The 23,176-nt window shown below is 52.0% G+C and overlaps 1 protein-coding gene across 1 annotated transcript in view; it reads left to right on the plus strand.

The window, feature by feature from the left end:
• The first annotated feature begins 9,978 nt into the window (after positions 1 to 9,978).
• The window catches only part of RAB40B (RAB40B, member RAS oncogene family), a 24,591-nt gene continuing 11,393 nt past the window's right edge, over positions 9,979 to 23,176 (plus strand). The window contains exon 1 of the mRNA XM_006740505.2: positions 9,979 to 10,237. Within this exon, the coding sequence (XP_006740568.1) occupies positions 10,069 to 10,237 (169 nt within the window). The 5' untranslated portion in view covers positions 9,979 to 10,068. The remainder of the gene's footprint in view (positions 10,238 to 23,176) is intronic.

A 23,176-nucleotide genomic window follows, 5' to 3' on the forward strand; every position in this document is an offset into this window, starting at 1 on the left:
GTACTGGCCACATACGGAGGCATTGCTTTGATGATCTTATACTTCAAGTTAAGGTCTAAAAAAACACCAGCTGTGAAAGCAACATAAATGAATTTTAACCTGTACCTCATCTGTTAAGTTCCCATGCCTGGAGAAGCTAATGTCAACTCATCATGTGATACTCAATTTGTACAATAAATTATGAACCTGGAAAAAAAAAGAAAAGTGATCATAGGTTGTAAAGCTGAAACACAAGAAGGAGCAAAGAACAAAGAAAGTGATACATAAATGAGAAAATCTAATTAAATAGATTGTAAAAAATAACAGTAAGCCTTGTATGATAAAAATAATTTGAAAAATAATTTACTTTTAATTTAGAAGAGTAAATTGTCCTAAGGTATTGTGTTTTGTGTTCAAGAGTAAAGGTAAAGGTAGTGATTACCTTTAGTCTTTGATAAATTAAGTGTGCATGTTGTAATTTCTAGAGTGTACTGAAAAATAGAGAATTTATAACTTTCCTATTAGTAAAGGAAAAAACGATCCCAAAGAAGACACGAGAGTAAAAAACATGGACCAGGTGGGACAATAAAAGCACACATAATAAGAGAGTAGATTTAAAGCCAAATATATCGGTAATTACATTAAGTATAAATGAACAAAATACCCCAGTCCAGAAACAAAGAATATGAGACTTGAAAAAAGTGAAACACAACTGGTTATATGTTCTCTGTAAGAGTTAAAAGTAAAGTATAAAAATAAGAAAGGATTGGGCACCCGGCTGGCTCAGTCGGGGGAGCATCTGACTTTGATCTCAGCATCTAGAGTTCGTGTCCCACATTGGTTGTAGAAATTACTAAAAAGATAATAAACTTAATAAAAATAGGAAAGGTTAAAAGAAGTACCATACAATACTAGCCAAGAGAAAGCTATAAATACAACTACATTGATATCAGACAAGTAGATTTTTTTAAAGATTTTATTTATTTATCGGAGAGAGAGAGTGCAAGCAGGGGGAGCGGCAGACAGAGAGAGAAGACTCCCCGCTGAGGAGGGATCCCAGGACCCTGAGATCATGACCACAGCCGAAGGCAGACGCTTCACTGACTGAGCCACCCGGGCAGCCCCTAGACAAGTCGATTTTAAGGCAAGCACACCTCCACGTCGCACAATCCAGGGGTGTCAGCTGCACAGACCATGATACAAACTCCCTGCAGTGGGTGCAATTCGCAGAACTGGCAAAATGCACCATTAGTGACAAAGACGGTCGTTTCATCATGATGAAAGGGTTAACACACTGAGAAGGAAAAACAGTCCAGAGGTGGCTCTGGCCTCACACACAGGAGATGGCACTCTATGAGCTGGGCAGTGCACGACCTGCATAGCCATATTCGGTGCCTCTGCCTAAAATGAAAGACAAAACTATAACTCTTCCAGAAAAATAAAATCTAAGAGAAGGACATAGAAGGATGTCTTAAACAAGACACAAAGCCTTAGCTGTAAACTACAGTAAAGTCATTAAAATGAAGACTTTCTTTTCACCAAAAGATACCTTAGAGAGAATCCAACCCAGAGTGGTATTGGATATTTTTCAATACATATCAGTCACAAAGAACTAGAATCGCTCTTTTTTTAATCCCTAAAATGTAAAAACCTTCTACAAATTAATAAGAAAAAGACAAACACTGCAATAGAAAAATTGTTTTACATAAAGGAAAATCCAAATGCTGTTAACTTCACTGGTCATCAGGGGGAGAAAAATTAAAAGTATAGTTAGATAGTTTTATACACCACCTCAAATGGCTAAAATTAAAACCTGGCAATGTCAAGTTTTGGCGAGGATGTGGAACAGTTAGAATTCTCGTACACTGCTGGTGGAAGTGAACTTGTCCAACCATTGTGGAGCTCCTTTTGGCAAAATGAGCTACTAAAGCTGGACACTCTGTATCCCGTGAGCCAGAAATTGTACTCCAAGTTATAAACCCATTACAAATTCCTGGACATGTGCACTAAGAGATACGTACAAGGATGTTTGGAGTAGAATGACTTATAATAGCCCAAGACATAAATAGCCTGGGGTGAACACATCCTTCAGTGATCCTCAGGAGTCATGCCCTGTTTAATCCCCCGCCGAGGGCAGACAGAACCTGTGATTTGCTTCTGACCAAGAGAACATGGCAAAGGTCATGGGATGTCACTCTTGTGATTATGTTTTATTGTGTAAGACTCCATACTAGCAGACTAGAGCAAGAGATTTTCCTGCTGGCCTTGAAGAAGGAAACAGCTGGGTATGAAATATGAATGGAGGGCACCTGGGTGGCTCAGTCACTTAAGCGTCTGCCTTTGGCTCAGGTCATGATCCCAGCATTGTGGGATCGAGCCCCACATTGGGCTCCGTGCTCAGCGGGGAGCCTACTTCTCCCTCTCCCTCTGCCTGCCTGCCTGTCTGCCTACTTGTGATCTCTCTCTCTCTCTCTCTGTCAAATAAATAAATAAAATCTTTTAAAAAAATAAAAATAAAATAAAAAAAGAAATATGAATGGAGTAGGCCACCTGGCAGGGAAGTGCACTCAGCTTCTGGGACCTGTCCAGTCAACAGCTACTAAAGAGTCAGGGGTCACCTGGGCGGCTCAGTCAGTTAAGCCTCTGCCTTCAGCTTGGGTCATGGTCCCAGGGGCCTGGGATGGAGCCCCATGTCAGGCTCCTTGCTTAGCAGAGTCGGCCTCTCCCTCTGCCATTCTCTGGCTCCCTCTACCGCTCTGTCAAATAAATAAATTAAATTAAATTAAATATTTTTTAAAAATAAATAAAGAGCCAGGGGGCCCAGGCCGACAGCCAGAAGGGAATGAATTCTGCCAACAATCTTCACAGCCTTGGAAGCAGATTCTTCCCATCGAGCTTCCAGATGAGAATGCAGCTCGACCAATACTTTGCAGGTGTGTGAAACCTGGAGCAGGAGACCCAGTCACGCCGTGACCCATGGAAATTGTGACATAATAAGTGTGCATTGTTTACTGTGCTAGATTTCTAGTAATTTGCTCTGTAGCAATAGAAAACTAACACATAAGTATTCATTAACTGTAGAATGGATGAATAAAATTCAGTTTATTCATAAACAGAATACAACCCAGCAATAACATAAAAACCTGCAGTTGTATTCGTTACCTATGCCCTTTACCAAAAAAAGAAAACATGAAATAATATATACATTCCATTTTTACAAAGTTAAAGCTCTATATTTTAGAAATTCACACCTGGATAGTAAAATAATAGAGCGAAGCAAGCCTGTGGTTATATTAGTTTTCTAGAGCTGCCATTAAAAAATGCCATAGACTGGGGGATGCAAACAGCAGAAACGTATTTTCTTACAGTTCTGGGGGCCAGAAGTCCAAGATCAAGTTGTTGTCAGCATTGGTTTCTGGTGAGACTAGTCTCCTCAGCCTGCAGACCTTCTCACTTTGTCGCCACGTGGCCTCCCTTCTGTGTACATGCAGAGAGCATGCTCTGGTGGCTATGGGATTAGGACCTGGCCCTATGACTTTATTTAACCTTTACTGCCTACCTAAAGGCCCTGTCTCCAAATACGGTCACATAGCCGATTGGGGCTTCCACATATGGATGGGGCGAGGGGTGGACACAGGTCAGTCCCACCACGTGGTCTTTCACAGAAGTCGGTGTGGTGGCGGAAGCAGATGCTGTTGGTGCCCTGACGGTGTGATTTCAGCGGTCACTGACTCCCAGCAGGCCAGCCTGAGGTTCCCAGGCTCCAGCTCCTGGGGCTCTGGGAGCTTTCTGGTCCAGTGCAGCGCCAAGAGTCCCCCAGGGGGGTGCACTTCGGTCACTCCCCACCCCGTGGGGCTTCCCGGGGTCACGCCCATATAAGCTACTTGCACCTTGTCTGCTTCTGGGGGAGCCCACCCCCAAGGCAGTGGTTGTGGCCACATAGTAGGGAGGGTGTTGCATTGGGGAGGCATGTGGGAGGTTTCTGGCACACTGGACATGTTGTATTTCTTGACCTAAGGGGTGATTTATAACCTGAGTGTTCACTTTAGGGTTATTGATTAAATGGTACGTGTCTGTGTGTTTTCATGCACTTTTGCTTGTTTATGTTGCATTTCCCAATTGTAAAAAGCAAAAATAAGCACATGAAAACCTACAAATGGTAGTAAGTGAATTAATTAATACTTCAGGGGACAGTGAGGCAAATTTAAAATATTCTGAAGGCCAGTGGGCATGTGAATCACGACATCTGTCATTGGCCTGGACAGCTGGTGACACCCTGTCTCTGAGGTCCCTGCACTTTCTCCCTGTGCTAGGAACACGCCTTTTCCATCAGAACTATATCACCACTAACTAAGGTGTGCTGGAGTGGATTTTACCACGTCAATTTAATTCCTGACCTCATTGAGACGGTTTGTAGATTGCTTTCCAGTTTTCATTTGAATGAAATTCTTTCTGTCATACCAGTGTCACTATTCCGCCCGTGTTTCGTCCACACAAGATTTTTATAGACTCTGCACCTGCTGTTACAAATGCTTTCTTGAGATCAGGATTTCTGTCAAGTCTAATTTTCCTGGGGGCGCCTGGGTGGCTCAGTCGTTAAGCGTCTGCCTTCGGCTCAGGTCTAATTTTCCTGAACCAAATATAAAGATCTAAATTTCTTTTTTTTTTTTTAAGATTTTATTTATTTAACAGAGAGAGCCACAGCGAGAGAGAGAACACAAGCAGGGGGAGTGGGGGAGGGAGAAGCAGCCTTCCTGCGGAGCAGGGAGCCCGATGCGGGGCTCGATCCCAGGACCCTGGGATCATGACCTGAGCCGAAGGCAGACGCTTAACGACTGAGCCACCCAGGTGCCCCTAAAGATCTAAATTTCATCATGTGTGGTTTTAGCTAATCTTTAAAGATCTGTGTTATTTGAAACAAGAATATTAATTATGTATTAGATAAAAGACCAATCATTTGTGTTTATTCATCCATGAGAAAATGCTCCATGTTGGTTCTGTATTGGAAGATGGGCTTTGCGAACCCGACACTTCCCTTATCTTCCCAGATGCTCTGTGGTCTTTGGGTCGAACTCCTGCTTTTCAGCAGTCTCTGCCTTCTGTCCGGCCTCTTCCTCCTCTGGGGGGCTCCTTCCCCTGTGTCCTGAGGCCATCCTCCTGAGGACAGCACCCACCTCCTTGTCTGGGACCCTGTCTGATCCTCTGCCCACGGTCTGCCTTGTGTTTGCATACGTGTGCACGCGCAGCAGCACCTCAACCCAGTGGTCCCCACCTCGGGGGCAAGCCCCAGGCCCACTCCGATCGCGCTTGTGCCTCCCCTCTCCCTGCGGCAGCCCGTGATGCACTGATGACGCTGAGCGAGGGGACAAACCCCTGTTGGACCACAGTGTGTGTGGAAGGGTGAAGGGTGCCCAGTAGAGGCTCCCTAGGTGCTCCACAGGGACATCAGCACATGGCGTAACTGAGCACTTCCCCAAACCCTAGTGATGTGTGCTACTCCTGCACTTCTCACAAGGAACCCTTCTCGCTTAAGAAACGGGGACACTGAGGCCCAGGGACGGTGGTTGCTTGCCCAAGGCCATCCAGGCGGGAAACAGTGGCGTCAGGATCCCATCTCGGCAAACCTCTGACTCCCTCTGACCTCAAAGCGCAAACCAAGCTCACAACACTCCCCAGGGGGGTCTACGGAAGCGCGCGCCACTCTGACGGACACACAAAGGAGCATTCCCAAGAGCGGGGTCGGCTCTCAGGGCCCCTCAAGGTCGCGCCTGTCCTGTGGGGTCCCGCCGCCCACCTCCCGGCTTCCCCGCCGTCCTGACGGAGCGTTCGCTGGGTCCCAAAGAGCAGGGGGCGGGGGCGGCCCCCATTCCCGGGGACCCCACCACGCAGCCCCTGGACCCTCCCGCCCGGTCGGGCCGGGGTCGTGCCCGGCCGGGGGCAGCGCGTGGCGGGACTCGCGCCGCCTGTCGGTGCGGCCCGGAATGGCGGCTCACGGGGCTCCGGCCTTAGGTCCCTAGCGCTTCCGCCTGGCCCCCTAGCTTCCCACCCCAATCCCTCCCCGACAGCAAGGGGCGGCGGAGCGGGCCTGGGGACGAGGGCGGAGGGGACGCGGAAGATCCCCTCCCATCTGCTCCCCGGTGGGCTGCTGTGAACCGTCCCGAGCAGGATCACCACTGGCCAGCGTCGGGAAACGGAGGCGCAGAAGCGCGAGCCTGGGCCAGGGGTGGAAGGTGGCGTGCGAAGGACCCGGCCTTCCGGGCGGGACAGGGGCGAGGGGCGAGGGGTGAGGGGCGGGGCAGCGGGCGGGGCCCGGGCGGAGCTGTGGGTGGGCGGGCTGGATGGGGCGGGGCCGCGGGCGGGGCCGCGGGCGGGGCGGGGCCGCGGCTAGGGCGGATCTGGGCGGAGCCGTGGATGGGCGGGGGTCCGGGCGGGGCAGTGGGTGGGGTCTAGGCGGAGCCGTGGGTGGGCGGGATCCGGACAGAGCAGTGGATGGGCGGGGTCTGAGGAGGCTGCTGGTGGGCGGGGCATGGGCGGGGCAGCCGGTGGTTGGAGCGGTGGGTGGGCGGGGAAGTGGGCGGGGTCTGGGCGGGGCAAATCTCTGATAGGAAACCTACATTAAATTGATTCTGTCTAGAGACTACTTTCTGGAGCATCCATGAGGTTACAGTTTTGCCTAAAATAGGTTTTCTTTCTATGGCGGAAGAACAACTGGCACCTTGGCTGTGAATTCTTGGTGAGTCATCAGCAACCACGCACTCAGTGTGAAACTGTGCTCAGCTGTTAGTTGCTATTTACTTGTCAGCAGGGGAGAGAAATAAGATGAGTTAATTGGTGTGTGCAAGTGCCTGGCTTTGGAGAAAATATGGTCAGTCCCTTTTTAGTTCCTCGGTCTATTTTTTTTTTAAGCATCAGGGAAAGAAACTTAAGAAATGCTTTTCCATAGTCAAATGGGATAAAAATTTCACATTATGTAAAGAGACTCTTTGCGTATCATCCACAGATGGCAGATATTCCTTCTTTCCTCCACCTTTCATAGTAAAGGACCCCTGGATGGTGCTCTAGACCAGAGTCCACTGCACAATGTCACACAGAAACCAACTGTGTGGAATGAGCTCTGTGTTTCAGAAACAAGACAGGTGACGGGCAGTTCCATGATTAAACATAGTTACTACAGGACCCAGACATTCCACGCCGACATAAGGGACATAAAAGCATACGTCCACACAGAAACTTGTACACAAATGTTCAAAGCAACTCTATTCTCAGAGCCAAAGGGTGGAAACAACCCAAATGTCCACCCACAGATTAATAGATAAGCAAAATGTGGTCCATCCACACTAGGGAATATTATTCAGCTTTAAAAAAGGAAGAAAATTGTGACACTTGCCACAACATCATGAACAGTGGAGACACGCTAAGTGAAACAACCCAGTCACAAAAGGATGAATATTGTATGATTCTATTTATACAAGGTTCCTAGAGCTGTCAAATTCATAGACAGAAAGTAGAATGGTGGTTTCCAGGGGCTGGAGAGGTAGATGGGAAGTTAGTGTTTAATGGGGACAGAGTTTCAGCTTGAGAAAGATGCAAACACTCTGCAGACGGTTGGTGGTGATGGCTGCACAGTGTGAATGTGCTTCATGCCACTGAGCTGTACACCTAAATTGTATGTTATATATATTTTACCACAATTTAAAAATAAAAACAAAACAAAACTGGAGCTGTGTTGCTGTACCAACCAGCTCCGACATTGGAAGCTATGGTCAGGATCTCCGGTCCTCCCAGTTGCTCTGAGCCCTCCTTTCCTCACTATGGTAGTAATGACAAGCTCCACCTCTCAGGATTGCCATGAGGTCAAAGTGGGCAACCACAGATGTCCCGGGGCTCTCACCATAGGCCTAGACCACTCTATACCCTTGCCCCTGGCCCCAGGGACAGTGTGGGAAGATTCTCCTCCCCTCTTCCCTGGAGTCACACATGACCTGCACTTACCACTTAATGTCACAGTCGGAGGAAACTGAAATCAGTCACAATCCGCCAAGAGGTGTTCATGGGAGCTGCCAGGGGTGGGGGGGCGGGACCTACCTGTTTTCATTTCAAGGTGAGGGTTGCCATGTGCAATTCTGGAGACATTTTTAGTGGTTACAACTGGGAGAGGAGTGCACTGGCTTCTAACGGATAGGGGTCAGGGACACTGCTCAGCATCCAGTAATGCACAGGACAATCCACCACAAAGAATAATCCTGGAGCTGGTTCAGACACCTTGCTTTAGACCCCGAGACCATCCAAGGGCACCAGGAAAAGCTAGCTGAGGAATTGGTGGGCACAAACATCCCAGCCCCGGCTCTCAGTGGGCAGAACTCCACACTCCAGAACTCATTCTTGCTCTGGGTAGGCCCAGGGGCCCTCCCCACCATGGGCCCTGTTGTGGACTGAATATGCCCCCTGAATCCATATACTGAAGCCCTAAATCCCAGTATGGTAATACCTGGAGATGCAGCCTTTGGAAGGTAATTAGAGCCAGATAATATCATCAGAGTGGGGCCCTTCTGATGGGATTAGTGTCCTTAGAACTCCCTGCCATGTGAGGACATAGGAAGAAGGCAGCCATCTGCAAGCCAGGAAGAGAGTCTCACCAGGAACCAGAATAGCCAGCACCTTGGTCATGGACTTCTAATCTACAGAACAATGAGAAGTAAATATCTGCGGTTTAAGCCCCCAGCCTGGGGTATTTTGTCATAGCAGCCCAAGCTGATGAAGACAGGCCCCTTCTGTTTGTGAAATCTGCACCTGCTGCTTGTGGCAAGGGAGCACATTTTCCAATCGCTGTGCCTTTCCCAGAGCTGCAGATAGCCCAGAATGTGGAGACGGTAGGTGTGCAAGTGGGTCACTTGAATTAGATGGGATGCACAAGAGTGCACCCAGACCCCATTCTGCCCAGCATTGAGTGCACCGCCAGGCTCACCCACATCTCAAGGGTGGAGCCCCGGGGGTCGTCCGGTGGGGACCTTGATTACGCATACTCAGAGGATATTCTAAGAGGAACGATACAAGGTTGCCAAGCATGAAGAGATCTTCCCTGTGGGTTGCTGCCAGAGCTTCCTACTACAGTTGATTGGTCCAGAGGTGGGCATGGATTCCCATCAGGGCCCATACCTACATGGGAATTTTGGTATTGGATCTGAGAGCCAATCAGGCCAATCTCCCTCCACCGCCCATTACCCCCTAGATGGGGAGAGAAGTCTGGGGACTGGAGGGTCCCCACTTTGTCCTCTCCCCCAGCTCCCGCACACACACACATTCACACAAGCGGAGGCCCATAGATGCACACGAACAAGCACGTAGGTATACACACGAACACGTGCACACGTACACAGGCGCACGCGCACACACAGGCACGCGCACCACGCGCTCTGGGACAAAGACGAGGTTCTGGAGGAACCGTGGGGGACACCGCGCGCCCAGGCTCACCGGTACAGGGACGCTTGACGCCAGGTGACCTGGCCCTGGCCTCCCGGCTGCTTGTCCGCGAACGGAACCCGCCCTTGCGGCTCCCCCACCCGGCCCAGCGACGTCTCCAGGTGGCAGGACGTGGAGGAAGCGGCATCCGGGTAGCCATCCCTGCAGCCCGGCCCACGCCCCGGCCGGGCATCGCCCTCGCCGCTCCACAGCAGCGCGAGACCCAGCCCAGCCCCTCACTCCCCGCCCCTGGCTCCGCCCCACCCCGCCTCCGGACCTCATTGGCTGTGGCTGTAACAACGTCGCCTTTGGTCCCCGCCCTCCGCTCCGCCCCTGCCCCGCCTCCAGTCCAGCAACAGCGGCGACTAACAGATCCTCCTGGGAGGGGCGGGTGGACTATGGCCTGGAGGCGGAGACGAAAGAGAGATGGACGGGCAGCCCAGTCAATGAGCGCGCGCAGCCGCCCTAGCAACTGCGGCTCGCCAATGGCGGGGCGGGGCGGGCGTGGTGGGGCGGGGCTACGCGCTGTCAGCTGCGGGGGCCGCCGGCCCGCTGCGATCTGCGGACGGCGGGGCCCGCTCGGCGCCTCGGTGCCTGTCAGCCGCCTCTGAGCCGTCCCGCGGGCCGGGCATGGGCGCAGGCGTCGGCGGCGGCACGATGAGCACCCTGGGCAGCCCTGTCCGCTCTTACGACTTCCTGCTCAAGTTCTTGCTGGTGGGCGACAGCGACGTGGGCAAAGGCGAGATCCTGGCGAGCCTGCAGGATGGCGCGGCCGAGTCCCCGTACGGCCACCCGGCGGGTGAGCGCGGGGCTAGGACGGGGGAACAGAGCCCAGGGAGCGCGCGGTGGGCCGGGGGAGCGCAAGGGGGCCCGGGGAGCGCGCGGCTAGCCGGCGGTGGGGTGGGGGCGGGGCCTGGGGAGCGCGCGGCGGGCCCGGGAGCGCACGGGAAACCAGGGGAACGCGCAGCGGGCCGGGGATCTGACTGGGGGCCGGGGGGAGCGCGCGGCGGGCCAGGGAGCGCTCGGGAGAGCGCGCGGCGGCCTGGGAGGAGAGGGGCAGAGGGAGCGCCTTGGGCCCGGGGAACGCGCAGCGGGCCAGGGAGTGCAGGGTTGGGGGGACCAAGGGAACGCGCAGAGGGCCAGGGAGCGCACCGGCGACCCGGGGAGGGCGCGGCGGGCCGGAGTGGAGCCGAACCCAGGCACCAGAGTAGTGCGCCGAGGAGCTGGAGGTGCGGGGACTGGGAGCGGGGCCGAGGGGGCGCAGAGAGGAGCGGGGGTGGAATGCGCGAAGGGACGCGGATCCAGGAGCGCGGGGCTCACCGCCCGCCTTTCTGCCTGAGTCGGGCGCGCGCTTCGAGGGAATCCCCCGCTGCACCCTCAGTTCCCACGTGGGGAATACAGCGCGTCCTCCGTAGTCTCACCAAGGTCCGCTTCCCCGCGGGAACTAGCGGCTGGGCAGGGTGCTGGGGTACTTCTGACCCGGGATGACTGCGAGGCGGAGGGGAGCGGACGGACCACACAGGTGGGGTTTGGGGAGTAGGTAGCCGGGCTGCTGTAAGTGGGCCCAGCCGGGAGGCCACAAGCGCGTGCAACGCGTTTGGAAAGGATGCGTGGGGGTTAAGGAGCGGCCGGGAGGGAATGGGGCGTGGGATCCGAGCGCAGCGGGCGGAGGCTCCCAGGTGGTGGCTCTGCGCGTGGGTAAGATGGAAGCGGAGGGAGAGAGGAAGCAAGAGAACTAGTCTGGACGCTTCTCCAAGGTTCCTGGCGTGTCCGAGGGGCTCCTCGCCCTGGCGAACAGGCCCGGGAGGGCAAGAAACCCAGATGACCCTCGAGAATGCGGCCTGAGGGCGAGGAAGGGAAGCACCATAGAAAGTGAAGGAGTGTGGGTTCCAGGTGGGGAAGCCAGAGGACTCAGAGCTTGAGGACAGTGGGCAGAGGGTCCCCAAAGTTTGAGGTTTGAGGGCCGCAGGCCCCAAGACGGGGTGGACATTAGGAGGGAAAGAAGGGCAGGGGAGAGGAGAGGAAAGTGAGGTGGGCAGAAAGCTGGGCCAGCAGGCAGGAGAGTCAGGGTCTTCACCCAGGCCGGCTGCCCCGACGGTGCAGGTCTGCAGGTCGGGTGGCTGTGAAGGGCACCTGCCTGCGATCACCTTTTCACTGTCATGTCAGGGGCTCAAGGAGCACTTCCAACACAAACCTGGCTGCTCAGCGTCTTGCCCCTCTCTGTCTCCTGGGCTTGCAGTCGGGTTCTCCAGAAGCAGAAGAGGGCAGCCCGGGAAGTGGAGTCTTGATGTTCAAGCCAGCCTAGGTGTGCTTCCCGCCCTAACGGGGCAGCGTAAGCTTGAGAAGACAGTGCAGAGGAGGAAGTTTTGGGTCCAGGGGCCTCACTGGGAGATAACTTGATTTAAGGCAAGAGGGGCAGGAGGTGCAGGGCAAAAGTTGTGGTAGGACCCAAGGTGGGCTATGTGGGAATGAGGGATGTAAAAACAAAAAGTGGTCTGCAGAGCTGGCAGAGGGAGGAAGACTGTGGCTTCTGAGCAGGGATGTGAGCGACTTAGGCGGAATGGCCGAGACAGGCCTTTAAGATTGGAGGTGTGGGGGTGGGGAGAAAGTTGGGGAGAGTTTTGGGTTGGTTCTGGAGAACCGATGCCAAGAACCTGGACTCTTCCTGAAGCTGCCAGTGCGAGAGTCACCCAGGGGACTTGTGAAAATGCAGATTCTGTCTCTGATTCCAGATCTGTGTTATCCAAGGTGATGCCATCAGCCACGTGAGATTTTTTAAATTTAAAGGAGTGAAAATAAGATACAATGAAAGGTTCATATTAACCACGTTTCAAGTGCTCAGCCCTTGGCTCCTGACAGGTGTGGCAGAGCCCTGCTGGAAGGCTCAGCTCTGGGGCTTAAGTTGCAGGAGGGCGGCAGGTTTTGTCTGTTTCCTCCACAGCGGGGTCCTCAAGGGCCTGGGCGCAGTGGGTGGAGGAGTAAACATTGAACAAATAAAGCACCAGGCTTTTAAAACTGTGTGCCTGGGGGGAAGAAGCTGTAGTTTTCAGTCCCTGTGAGTCGGTGAGTGATGTGCAGCAAATGGGAGGAGTGTGGACAGAATATGTGTCCTGGTTGTTTGAACAGAGGCTTGGGTACGCTTTGTTGTGTTACTTTCTTTTTGTTATATGCGAACTGAGCACTTGTAAAAGCAACTAATTAACGCTTTCTTCTAAAGGTTTTTCCTCCACACAGAGGGATGATTTAGGTTAAAAAGACACTTTCCAGGAGATTGTAAGGAGTTGGAATCATTGTCAGTATTATTACTATTACTATTATTATTAAAGACACGTTTCACTTTGCATGAGTACTTCGAGGAGCATCGGAAGGGGAGGGCGTTCCCAGCCTCCTGTTCCCACCCCCTCACCCCCTCCTCGTGTGCACCCCTGTTGCTCTAAATTTACCCCGGTTTCTGTACTGGGGCTGCAGTGCCCGTAGTCCCTCAGTATCAGATGCTGACCATGAGTCTTTTCTCCACCACTGTGTCTCTGACTTCTGTATTTTGCTGTCCCTCTAATTAGCTACATTTCATTTCCAGCCATTTTCCAGGAAGGGCTCGTGAGTATTTTCATGTTTGAGAATGTCTGTCCTTTGTCTTTATCTGTGAACAGTATCTCGGTTAGGTTAGAATGTATCCTCAGGCTGAATGTTCTTTCCCTCCACACTTTGTCCCCATGGCTCCACTGGGCCGGCTCGCTCGCTCGCTCCCTCACTCGCTCTGAGGTCCGCTGGTCTCTCCTTGTGGGTGATTTGCCTTTTCTTCAGAGTTCCTCAGCTTAAGCAGACCGTATCTCAAAGTCGAATGCTTGGTGTTGAACTTCTGATACACTGTGTACTCTTTGAATTTGCAGATTTTGTATTTAATTTCAGGGAAATGTACTTTATGTCCCCTAAAACATCTGTTACATTGATTGGTGTTTACATCAGGTTTCCTACTGCTGCTGGGCAAATTGCCACAAACTTAGTAGCTTAAAACACAGATTTATTATCTGACAATTCTGGGGGGCCACCATCTCCCTGGGATGAAATTGAGGTGTTGGTAGGGGCTGTGTCGTTTCTGGAGGTGGCAGCAGTGAGTCTGTTTGCTTGCCTTTCCCAGCTTCTGGAAGCCTCCCGCACTCCCCGGCTCCAGGCCCCTTCCTCGCCTTCGAAGCTGACAGTAGTAATGCTTCCTGTCTCACGCTGCACCCCTCCAGCCTGACTCTCCCTCTTCTGCTTTCAGGAGCCCTTGTGATGGCGCTGGGCCCATTTGTTAATCCATGATAATGTCTGTATTTAAAGATCACCCGGTTAGCAAACCTAATTCCTTCTGCAGCCTTACCTGCCCTTTGCCATGTAAGCTCCTAGAGTCATGTATTCTGAGGATTACAGCGTGGATACCTTTGGGGAGCTGTTACCATGCTGCGTGCCGTACCCATTATCCTTGTGCTGGATCGGTTTAGTTGTGTTCCACATCCCTTCACTTCTCTCTCCCTGCTTTGATCTTTTTGTCTCTCTCTTCTGAATTTCTGTGGGCATCTCAAGCCTTTCCTATTTGTTGGTAATTTTTATTTTAGTAAACTGTTTCTAGCTGTTTCTAACCTTTTTATCAGTTTAGTAAATGATGTTTTGGTTTTTTTCCTTACTCTTACAATTTTCATTTACAATTTTATTTTATTTTTTTAAAGATTTTATTTATTTATTTGAGAGAGAGAGAATGAAAGAGAGAGCACATGAGAGGGGGGAGGGTCAGAGGGAGAAGCAGACTCCCTGCCGAGCAGGGAGCCCGATGCGGGACTCGATCCTGGGACTCTAGGATCATGACCTGAGCCGAAGGCAGTTGCTTAACCAACTGAGCCACCCAGGCGCCCTCATTTACAATTTTAAAAAATTTCTTTAAATGGGGCACCTGGGTGGCACAAAAGGTTGGGCATCTGACTCGGTTTCAGCTCAGGTCGTGATCTCAGGGTGGTGAGATCGAGCCCCAAATCGGGCGCCGCACTCAGTGGGAAGTCAGCTTGAGATTCTCTCTCCTTCTGCCTCTGCCCCTCCCACTTGTGCTCTCTCTCTCTCCAATAAATAAATAAATCTTAAAAATTTTTCTTTAAATAGTTATTTCATTAAAAAAATCTCTCATTTTGCCAACTTAATGTTTGTTGGCTTTTTTTATATATAAATTTTATTTATTTATTTGACAGAGACACAGAGAGAGAGAGGGAACACAAGCAAGGTGAGTGGGAGAGGGAGAAGCAGGCTCCCCGCCAAGCAGGGAGCCTGACGCAGGGCTCGATCCAAGGACCCCAGGACCATGACCTGAGCCAAAGGCAGACACTTAACGACTGAGCCACCCAGGCGCCCCACCAACTTAATGTTTTTGTTAAATTGTTCCATTGCATGAAGTAATTGGGGTGAATGTCCTTCTGTTCCTTGGGTAATGTTTCCTTTCAGGTTGGGTTCTTTGTCTCTTTTTCCTTTTATAACTTTTTGTTAAAGTGTGATACACACGCAGAATAGCTGAGGGGCCCACCTCCTACTTTTGGGCCTGCTGGCCCTGGAGCCTCCCTCGGATCTGGAGGGTTGGTACCTCGTTCGGCCTCTTCTCCCAGGTAGATGTGGTGAGTAAAAGGCCTGGACAGCCAAGCTCTGTTTGGGGAGTGAAGTCAGGGCCACCACTGGGCTCCTGCTCTCTGTTCACTGGTGAGGGTCTCTCCCCTTGGCTCCAGCTGGTGGTGTTTCCAGCACGGTGTTACCTTTCCTTCTCTGGTTGCTGAGTTTCTACAGTGGGAGAGGAAGATAGATGAAACGGACTCTAAATTCTTTTTTTTTTTTAAAGATTTTATTTATTTATTTAAGACAGAGAATGAGAGAGAGCACATGAGAGGGGTTAGGGTCAGAGGGAGAAGGAGACTCCCTGCCGAGCAGGGAGCCCGATGCAGGACTTGATCCAGGGACTCCAGGATCATGACCTGAGCCGAAGGCAGTCGCTTAACCAACTGAGCCACCCAGGCACCCACGGACTCTAAATTCTACAATCTCTGCCTCCCAACTTTTTTCCCAAAGAGACTCACTATTTTCTGATTACTTTCTCCTGGCTGCTTCCCCAACTTCCTTTTGCCAGCAGGAACATCCCATCTTTCTTTCTCTGTTTCATTTCTGCTAACAGCTAGTAATAATAGTGCCCCTCCCTTATCAAGAGCAGAGAAGAACGATCTCATGAGATAGGTTACGTTATTAGGCCCAGAGAGGGTAACTCTCTCAGGATCACACAGCGTGAGTGAGAGCAGGAGTGTGGATGGTGTGGCTGGCTCTGTGCCCCTTCTGTGGCCCCTCTGACTCAGAGCAGTGGCTTTTCTTCCCTGTGAAGACCATCAAAATGCTTTTACTTAGTGACCTTGTTGTGGGTTTTTTTTGCCTTTCTATTTGCCTTTGACAAATGTTCTGCCAGGAGATGCCTACACACCACCGCAGACGGTGGTGGGTTTGCTGATTTTACAGCTACTCTGCGGTTTCCCTTGGCAACCACTTCAAGATTCGAAACACGATTTATAAAGCCATCACTTTCAAGTTTGAACTGAGAGTCGAATCATATTTTATCCCTAGTTCTTTACAGTGTAATTCCTTAAGAAGGAGATGATCTTCTACTTCCTTACCTTCCGTGGTGCCACCAAGAGCATACGGTAAATTTCTTCAGTGTATTCATGTTTTAAATTATGTCATAAATGCTTCCATGTATTTGATAATAATAAAACTGCCTTTGTATCAGATTTTCTCCTTAAAAGCCAATCATTCAGCCCTACCTCCCTGTGTCCTCTGGTGCCTCCTCCCTACAGTGGGGACTGCCCCTTTTGTCTAGCCTCTAACCCCAACCCAGGGCGACCCTGATTTTGGGTGATGGGCAAGGAGGGGCTCAGATCCAGCCAGCCCAGTTTCCTCCTGTGCAGAGGGTCAGCTTCTGGCTGGAGACCCCCCCCAGCACCCCCTGTGTCCTCTGTCACTAGCTCTGGGGGCTACAGTGGCTGTAGGATGACAGCCACGTGGTCCTGCCTTGGTCCTGCCGGTCACACCTGCTTACTCCTTGCTCGGGCCTTTTGGGGTGAGGAGAAGCAGCAGGGTGTGTCGGAAGCGACGGAGCCTATCACTCCCGTCACAGGCTGTGAGCTGATTTCCCATTAAGAGATTTTTTTTTTTTTAACATTTGTTTGAAGCTTTCTTCCCCGGCTTCTTCAGCTTAATTAGCTGCAAAGAAGGAATTGTGTATAAGCAAAAACTGAAAAGAGCTGTGGTGTCCAGGAGATTGGGCTTTAAAACATCGGAGACGTAGATTTATCAGATCCACAAACAAAACCGTGTAAAAGGCAGTCACCGCCTGAGAGAGCATCGAGGTCTCCAGGTTTCCCTTCTTCAGAAGGGCCTCGCTTTAGCTTTCCTCCTTGGAGGCTGGCACCAGCTTCCCCAGGAGACCCCGCATGCCCTCTGCCTCTCTCCAGGCTGTTGGAGCAGCTCCAGCACCTCCTGAAGTTGGTCCCACTGTCTGCACCACGCTGGCCTGAGATGCCGCGCTGCCCAGCCCTTGCGTGGCCTGCTGCCAGAGACGCCACCCTTCGGGGTTCTGCCCCTTCGTCTGTGAACACCTCCGTTCCAGAGACACGGCCTGCCCCAGCCTCTGTGAGGACCTGGAGGTCGCAGCCCCCGCGGATGCTGTTCTCAGAGCACGCTCGCGCCTGCGATCCGGCACGTTGCTTCTGGTTCCCCATCGCTTCTTCCATCTCGTCTCCCGCCGACCTGCAGAGATGAGGCGCGCGCACCACAGTGTGACTTTTCAGTTACAGGGTTTCGAGAGAACGGTGCTCGCCTTTCAGATACTTCACAGGACACAGTATATGTGTATTTGATATGTGTCTGTGTAATATACTCTATACACAGCACACACACGTGTGCACAGTACTCGTGTACATGAGCACACACGTGTGTATACGTTCACAGACACGGCTGTAAGTTATTTTTGTTGCTCTGATTAAGGCACGAACTTTGTGAAGAGCTTTATCATTGAAGAAGCAGATTCTTCTTTTCTTAGTTCTGGTAACTTACGGAGATTTGTCGGACATGAAGCTACTTGTGTCGCCCTTGAGATGGTTTTATTTGTTCACAGCATATGTTTGCTCTTGGAGAACTTTCTAATCACCACCAGCCCCGTGGCTGAGAGCTGGCTTGTGGTCCGTGTGTTCCTGAGTAGGCCTGCACTCCCAGAGTTAACCTCTGTTTAGCGGAGTGTGCAGTTTGGAATCCAGGCCTCGGGCAGCCCAGCACAGTCCTTCACTCATGGGGAGCTCGCATGGGACTGTGTTCGGAGACGTGGCTGGGGAGAGAGGAGGCTCCCACGCTGCTGGGACCACAGGTGGGAAAAGAAGGCGGCTGCCCTGGGCGCATAGAGTAGCCTCACTGCCACTGTCACAGCAGGGTCCAGCCTGGGACTCGGCCTGGCTTCGCAGCCCCTCCATGAACGCCCGAGTTTCCCGCCTGAAACCACCTGCTAACGGTTGTCCCTTGGGAGATAGTCCCATAAGCTCTGGCGGAGAGCCACGAAGGTCATCACCACTGTCCCGGGGTTTCCTTGGCTGAACATGAACCTCAGGCTGTTTTTGGTTTATGTGGGCTGTGTATTCCCTCCTCTTGCAGCCAGTAATTAATGAATTGCCTTCCCCAAATGGGACTCAGCCGAGTTTGCTTGTGACTCGTGACACAAATGGCATTTTATTTGGTTAAAAAGAAAAAGGAATTTACAGAGGCAGAATCCTACATATGCGTATTAAATTCTCGTGGACCCTAATACAGAAGGCTGAAATGTATTGTCTTAATGGGAAAAATAAATTGGTAAATGTGAAGAACATTGAATTCTCTTTTAGACTAAGAAAATTCATTTGGAAGTAAAATCTGTTTCTTCCAGTCTAGAATGATGTGCTCGTTCCGGAAGGTAGACCATTGCCTCGTGGGTTTAAATAGTGTCGTGCTGGTTTGACGTCCGGGAGAGGCAAAGCCAGAGGCGTCAGACCTGGAATCCATCCTGCGAGGCTGGGCGTCTGCGCTTGGCCCTGAGCGCCCGGTCCGTGAGCACTGGGTGGGGCGGGCAGTGGGGGCGCAGTGCAGGAACCCAGCGCGGGAACGCTGGACGGCCTGTCCATTTCCTGGGGCAGCTGTAACGAACGACCACAGACTGGGGGCCTAACAACAATGGATGTTTAATCTCTCTGGCTCTGAAGTCCAGGCGTCTGAAATCGAGGTGTGGGCAGGACCCCCCCACCCCAAGACTGCAGGGGAGAATCCTTCCTGGAATCTTCTGACTGCCGGTGGTAGCCATTGTGTGCAGTTTGAATGAGGGAGGAAATGGACCTTGCAATTGGCCTCTGTCTCCTGAGTGACCAAGCGCCCTCTGCCTTTGCTCTTCCCCTGGCAGGTGGTGGTCCGCGGAGGGTGGGGGCCTGCCAGAAGCTGGCCCCTGGTCCTCCATCAGATGACACAGGGACTCGATCCTTCCCTCCCACACTGTCTTGGGTTCATCATACTTGGCCCAAAGGATGTGCCACTGGGCGTGGGGAAGCCTGGGAGTGACCCAGGCCCTGCTGTGGTGTCTGGGGCAGCCATGGCCTCTGTGAGAAAAATCGCCCAGCCCTGGAGCTCAGGGCCCAGCTGGTCATGATGTTGGCCAAGGCTGGGCTGAGCCCGCACTGTACCTCCTGTCTGAGCAGGTCAGTGGCATCAGGGCTGGCCCAGCAGAAGAGGGGCTGGCCTCTTCTCTTGGACAGGAAACTGCTCACAAAGGTGTCCAGCTTGGCGACCCACTTCAGGGCACCCACCATTCCCACGGGCTGTGAGGACCTGGTGAGCGTGAGCCTAAGAGGCAGCTCTGGGCTCTGGGTGCTCTGTGCCCGGCAGAGTCACGTTGGCCTCCTGCAGCCTCCTTCCCAGAGAGGAGGCCCCTGCTGCCGCCCGCCCAGACGTCTGCCGCTTCTGTGGGCTTCTCAGGGAAGCCAGTGTTCCTGTTTTCCAGTTGTCCTCTGATGATAACTGCTCAGCAGAGGGGCCCGCGTCTGCCCAGCACCTCCCCGGCTGGCCCCCCACTTCCTCTCCCTCTAGCCACAGTGACATACAGGGGCCTCTCGCCCTCTGATGCTTAGTGCCTGAGACCACAGTTATTTACCAGAAAATAAGGCCCCTGTCATCTTCCAGGTGGGTGGGGAAGGTGACTCCGAGTTCAGGGTGGTTCATCCTAAACTGTCTTCGGGAGCACAGACAGGTGAGCGGGTCTGCCTTTGGGACAGTCACTCAGCCGGGCATGGCCATGACCAGCGATGAGGGCATCTCCTTCCCCCAAGATATCATGTCACCTCAGCTTCTGCAACTGCAGAGGGAGGAGGCTGAACCAGGAGGCTCGGGGCTCCTTCTGAAGACACATGCAGCCTCTGTGGGTGGGAATGTGCTAGAATGCAAGGCTGCTGGCTGACTGAACTGACCGTCTAAGTGAGCAGAGTGTCCCAGACAGGAGGTGTTGGGGGGCCTGAGCCCACAGCGCCCCATGGACCAGGTGGGCAGCCCCTGGCTGAAGTGGGCTTTACAGAAACGGTACCAATAGCATCGAGAACCATGCACTTGAACATCAGAGATGCTGCCCCCATTTCTTTCCTGGAGGAGGGTAGGATTTCCCAGCTGTGTCTCCCAGACAGCAGGCCTGTGCAAAGTAGGGTGAGAACAGGGAGGATGCCCCTCCTGGCCTGACCTGCCAGGACCTGGCGGTGGTCTGAGTCCACGTTCCAGCAGTACCCCAAGTTAAGGGGTGACCCTGAGACACAGTGAGGGCAGCCTCACAGCCAAAGCACTGTGATTTGGAAGTGTTGGGACTCTGGAAAGAGGGGCTGTTGTCGGGCCACACCCAAATAACGGTTCAGAGACGATCTCACTCATGGTGGGGGTGGGCATGCAGGGGTGCCGGGCCCCACACTGTGAGAACTCAGTGTTCCTGGATGCAGCTGGTCAGCACAGAGCACTGGGTGCCCAGGCCAAGGTAGCATGGTGGTGGGGTCCTATCCCTGCTGGGCAGATGGGAAAATTCAACTCCCAAAGTGGGGAATAAGTGGCTCAGGGCCGCTAGGAGTGGGAGCTGTGTGGACGAGCTGGGACAGCCAGGCCAGGAGGAGACTGGAGGTCCCTGGACTGTCCCTCACCTGGGGGCACCTGAATCCACCGCTTTGCTATTTCAAAGAGAAAAATGAGGAAGGAGAAACATTCAGGGAACATACTTTTCAAAAAGGAGATCTGCAGAGAGAGATTTCAATTTCAGTCACTGCCACTGTGTAAACGTGATGAACACACTTCATATCCCTGTCTAGAATGTGACTTGCTTTTAGAACCATTCAGAAACTCAAGGGGGCCCACTGAGGGGCCAGCACTGGCCTTGGCTGTGGGTGCAGCAGGGCCCCTGCCCGGAGCCCTTCCCACCCCTTGGCTCTGCGAGGCACCCAGCATCTTCCAGCAGACTGTCCCTCTGATCCAAAGAGCTGAGCAGAACCAGCTCGGGGAAGGACTCATGTGTATATTTATTTTTATTTTTTCAAGATTTTATTTACTTATTTATTTTAAGATTTTATTTATTTATTTGACAGAGAGAGAGACAGTGAGAGAGGGAACACAAGCAGGGGGAGTGGGAGAGGGAGAAGCAGGCCTCCTGCTGAGCAGGGAGCCTGCTGCGGGGCTCGATCCCAGGACCCTGGGATCAGGACCTGAGCCGAAGGCAGAGGCCTAATGACTGAGCCACCCAGGCGCCCCTCAAGATTTTATTTTTAAGTAAAGTCTACAACCAATGTGGGGCTCAAACTTACAATCCTGAGATCAAGAGTCGCACACTCCACAGACTGAGCCAGCCAGGCGCCCCAAACTGAACCATTTTAAAGTGCACAAGTAAGTGGCACTTAGTACATCCACAATTTTGTCCAACCACCACCACTTTGGGAAGGAAACCCCTCCTCCCAGCCTCTGGCAATCACTGGTCTGCTTTCTGATGTTTTCATTCAGCATTAGACACATTTCTCAAAAGCCAGCTACTCAAAGATGAACATGTTTGTAAGTGATAGTTAACCAATATTTACACCAGAAGAGAATTCTCCTACGTGACGGCACACATTTACGCCTGCTCACTCACTAAAATAGAAATAAGCAGTTGGTGCATGAGCTAAACTAAATTATTTATTCATCATGTGGAGCTAAAAGTAGAGTGAATGGCTTGGCATTTGATGCTTCCTTTTTTTTTTTTTTTAAGAAGGCTAAAATTATATCTCTTCTTCTCTCTGTTATTCTGACTCACTCAATGAGCATTCCTACAGGCTTTATTCTGGAAGCTTTTGCGTGTTTTTCATTTTGATGGTCAGAGTTTCCGTTGGATTAGTTGAGTGCAGCGAACAGGAATTACACCTTTTGATCGTCACCTTGACACTATTAATGTCAAAATGTTGGGCTCTCATGGACTGAGCTATACGGTAGCCAGCAACAGAGTCAGGGACGAGGAGAAATAAATAAGAGAAGAGCAAACACGTAAGTAGGAGAAAAAAGGAAACATTGCAGGAAGGAAAGAGAATGGTTCAGTAAGTAAATTTGTGAGGAGAGGAGATTCTGGCCATGGAGAGAGGTGATCTGGGCATTCTGTGGCAGACACAGCTGTATCAGAGGTTTATCTTCAGAGACCCGGGGGTTTGGGGAAGAGTGAAGCTTTTGCTGGGGTGAGGCTGCCACAGGTGGTTGGCACACAGGCTGTGAGTAGCCGTAGCAAGTGCGCTCTTCCAGGTGGTGGGGGAAACGGAGGCACAGGGGAGCATGAGGAAGTCGCTGCTTGTCAGGACTGGGATTTGATCCCAGGCCCCTCAGAGCTCCTCCCTGTGGGGCCTTCAGAGTTGGGAAACTGTGTGGCCCCAGTGGGTCTGACCCATCTCCACCCCCAGCTTCCCCAGCTGGAGAAACCAAGGCACACATCACACAAGGAAACAGTGCTTTCTCAAGCTTTATCTCCCATCCCACCCCGCTTGCCCTGCCCCATCCCATCCTGAAGTCTCCACAGTATGGGTAGAGGGAGGTGCCGCCTGTGGTAGTGGGGCATGCAGCTAAGCAGATGGACCTGGAGAAGGTCGGGAGTCGCCACCCTAAGTGAGGTTGCGTGTTCCCAGGGGTCAGGGGTCAGGGGTTAGCCTAGCTGAGGGGCAGGTTATTCAAAAGGGCTGTCAGTCATTGAGTTCAGTTTTAGTCACGATGGCTAATGAGTAAATCATGATTGTTGAGCTTTTAAGTACTTGTTTACTGTTAGTGAAATTCTGAGACATAGGTCATTGTACTTTGCTTTGAGAAGATGTTAAAATGTAGCTTTTTCCAGGATTTGCATGTCAGACATTCTCTGTTCCTCTCTCCACTCACTGTGCTTTGTGGGTTTTCTATCAGACTGGACATTTTTGGTGCACACAAAAAAGTTGGCTCTACAAGACAGTCTGGTACTGGCACAAAAACAGACACATAGATCAATGGAACAGAATAGAGAGCCCAGAAATGGACCCTCAACTCTATGGTCAACTAATCTTCGACAAAGCAGGAAAGAATGTCCAATGGAACAAAGACAGTCTCTTCAACAAATGGTGTTGGGAAAATTGGACAGCCACATGCAGAAGAATGAAACTGGACCATTTCCTTA

This window comes from Leptonychotes weddellii, chromosome 15 (genome assembly GCF_054177405.1).
Source record: "Leptonychotes weddellii isolate Sample4059 chromosome 15, ASM5417740v2, whole genome shotgun sequence".
Taxonomy (NCBI): domain Eukaryota; kingdom Metazoa; phylum Chordata; class Mammalia; order Carnivora; family Phocidae; genus Leptonychotes; species Leptonychotes weddellii.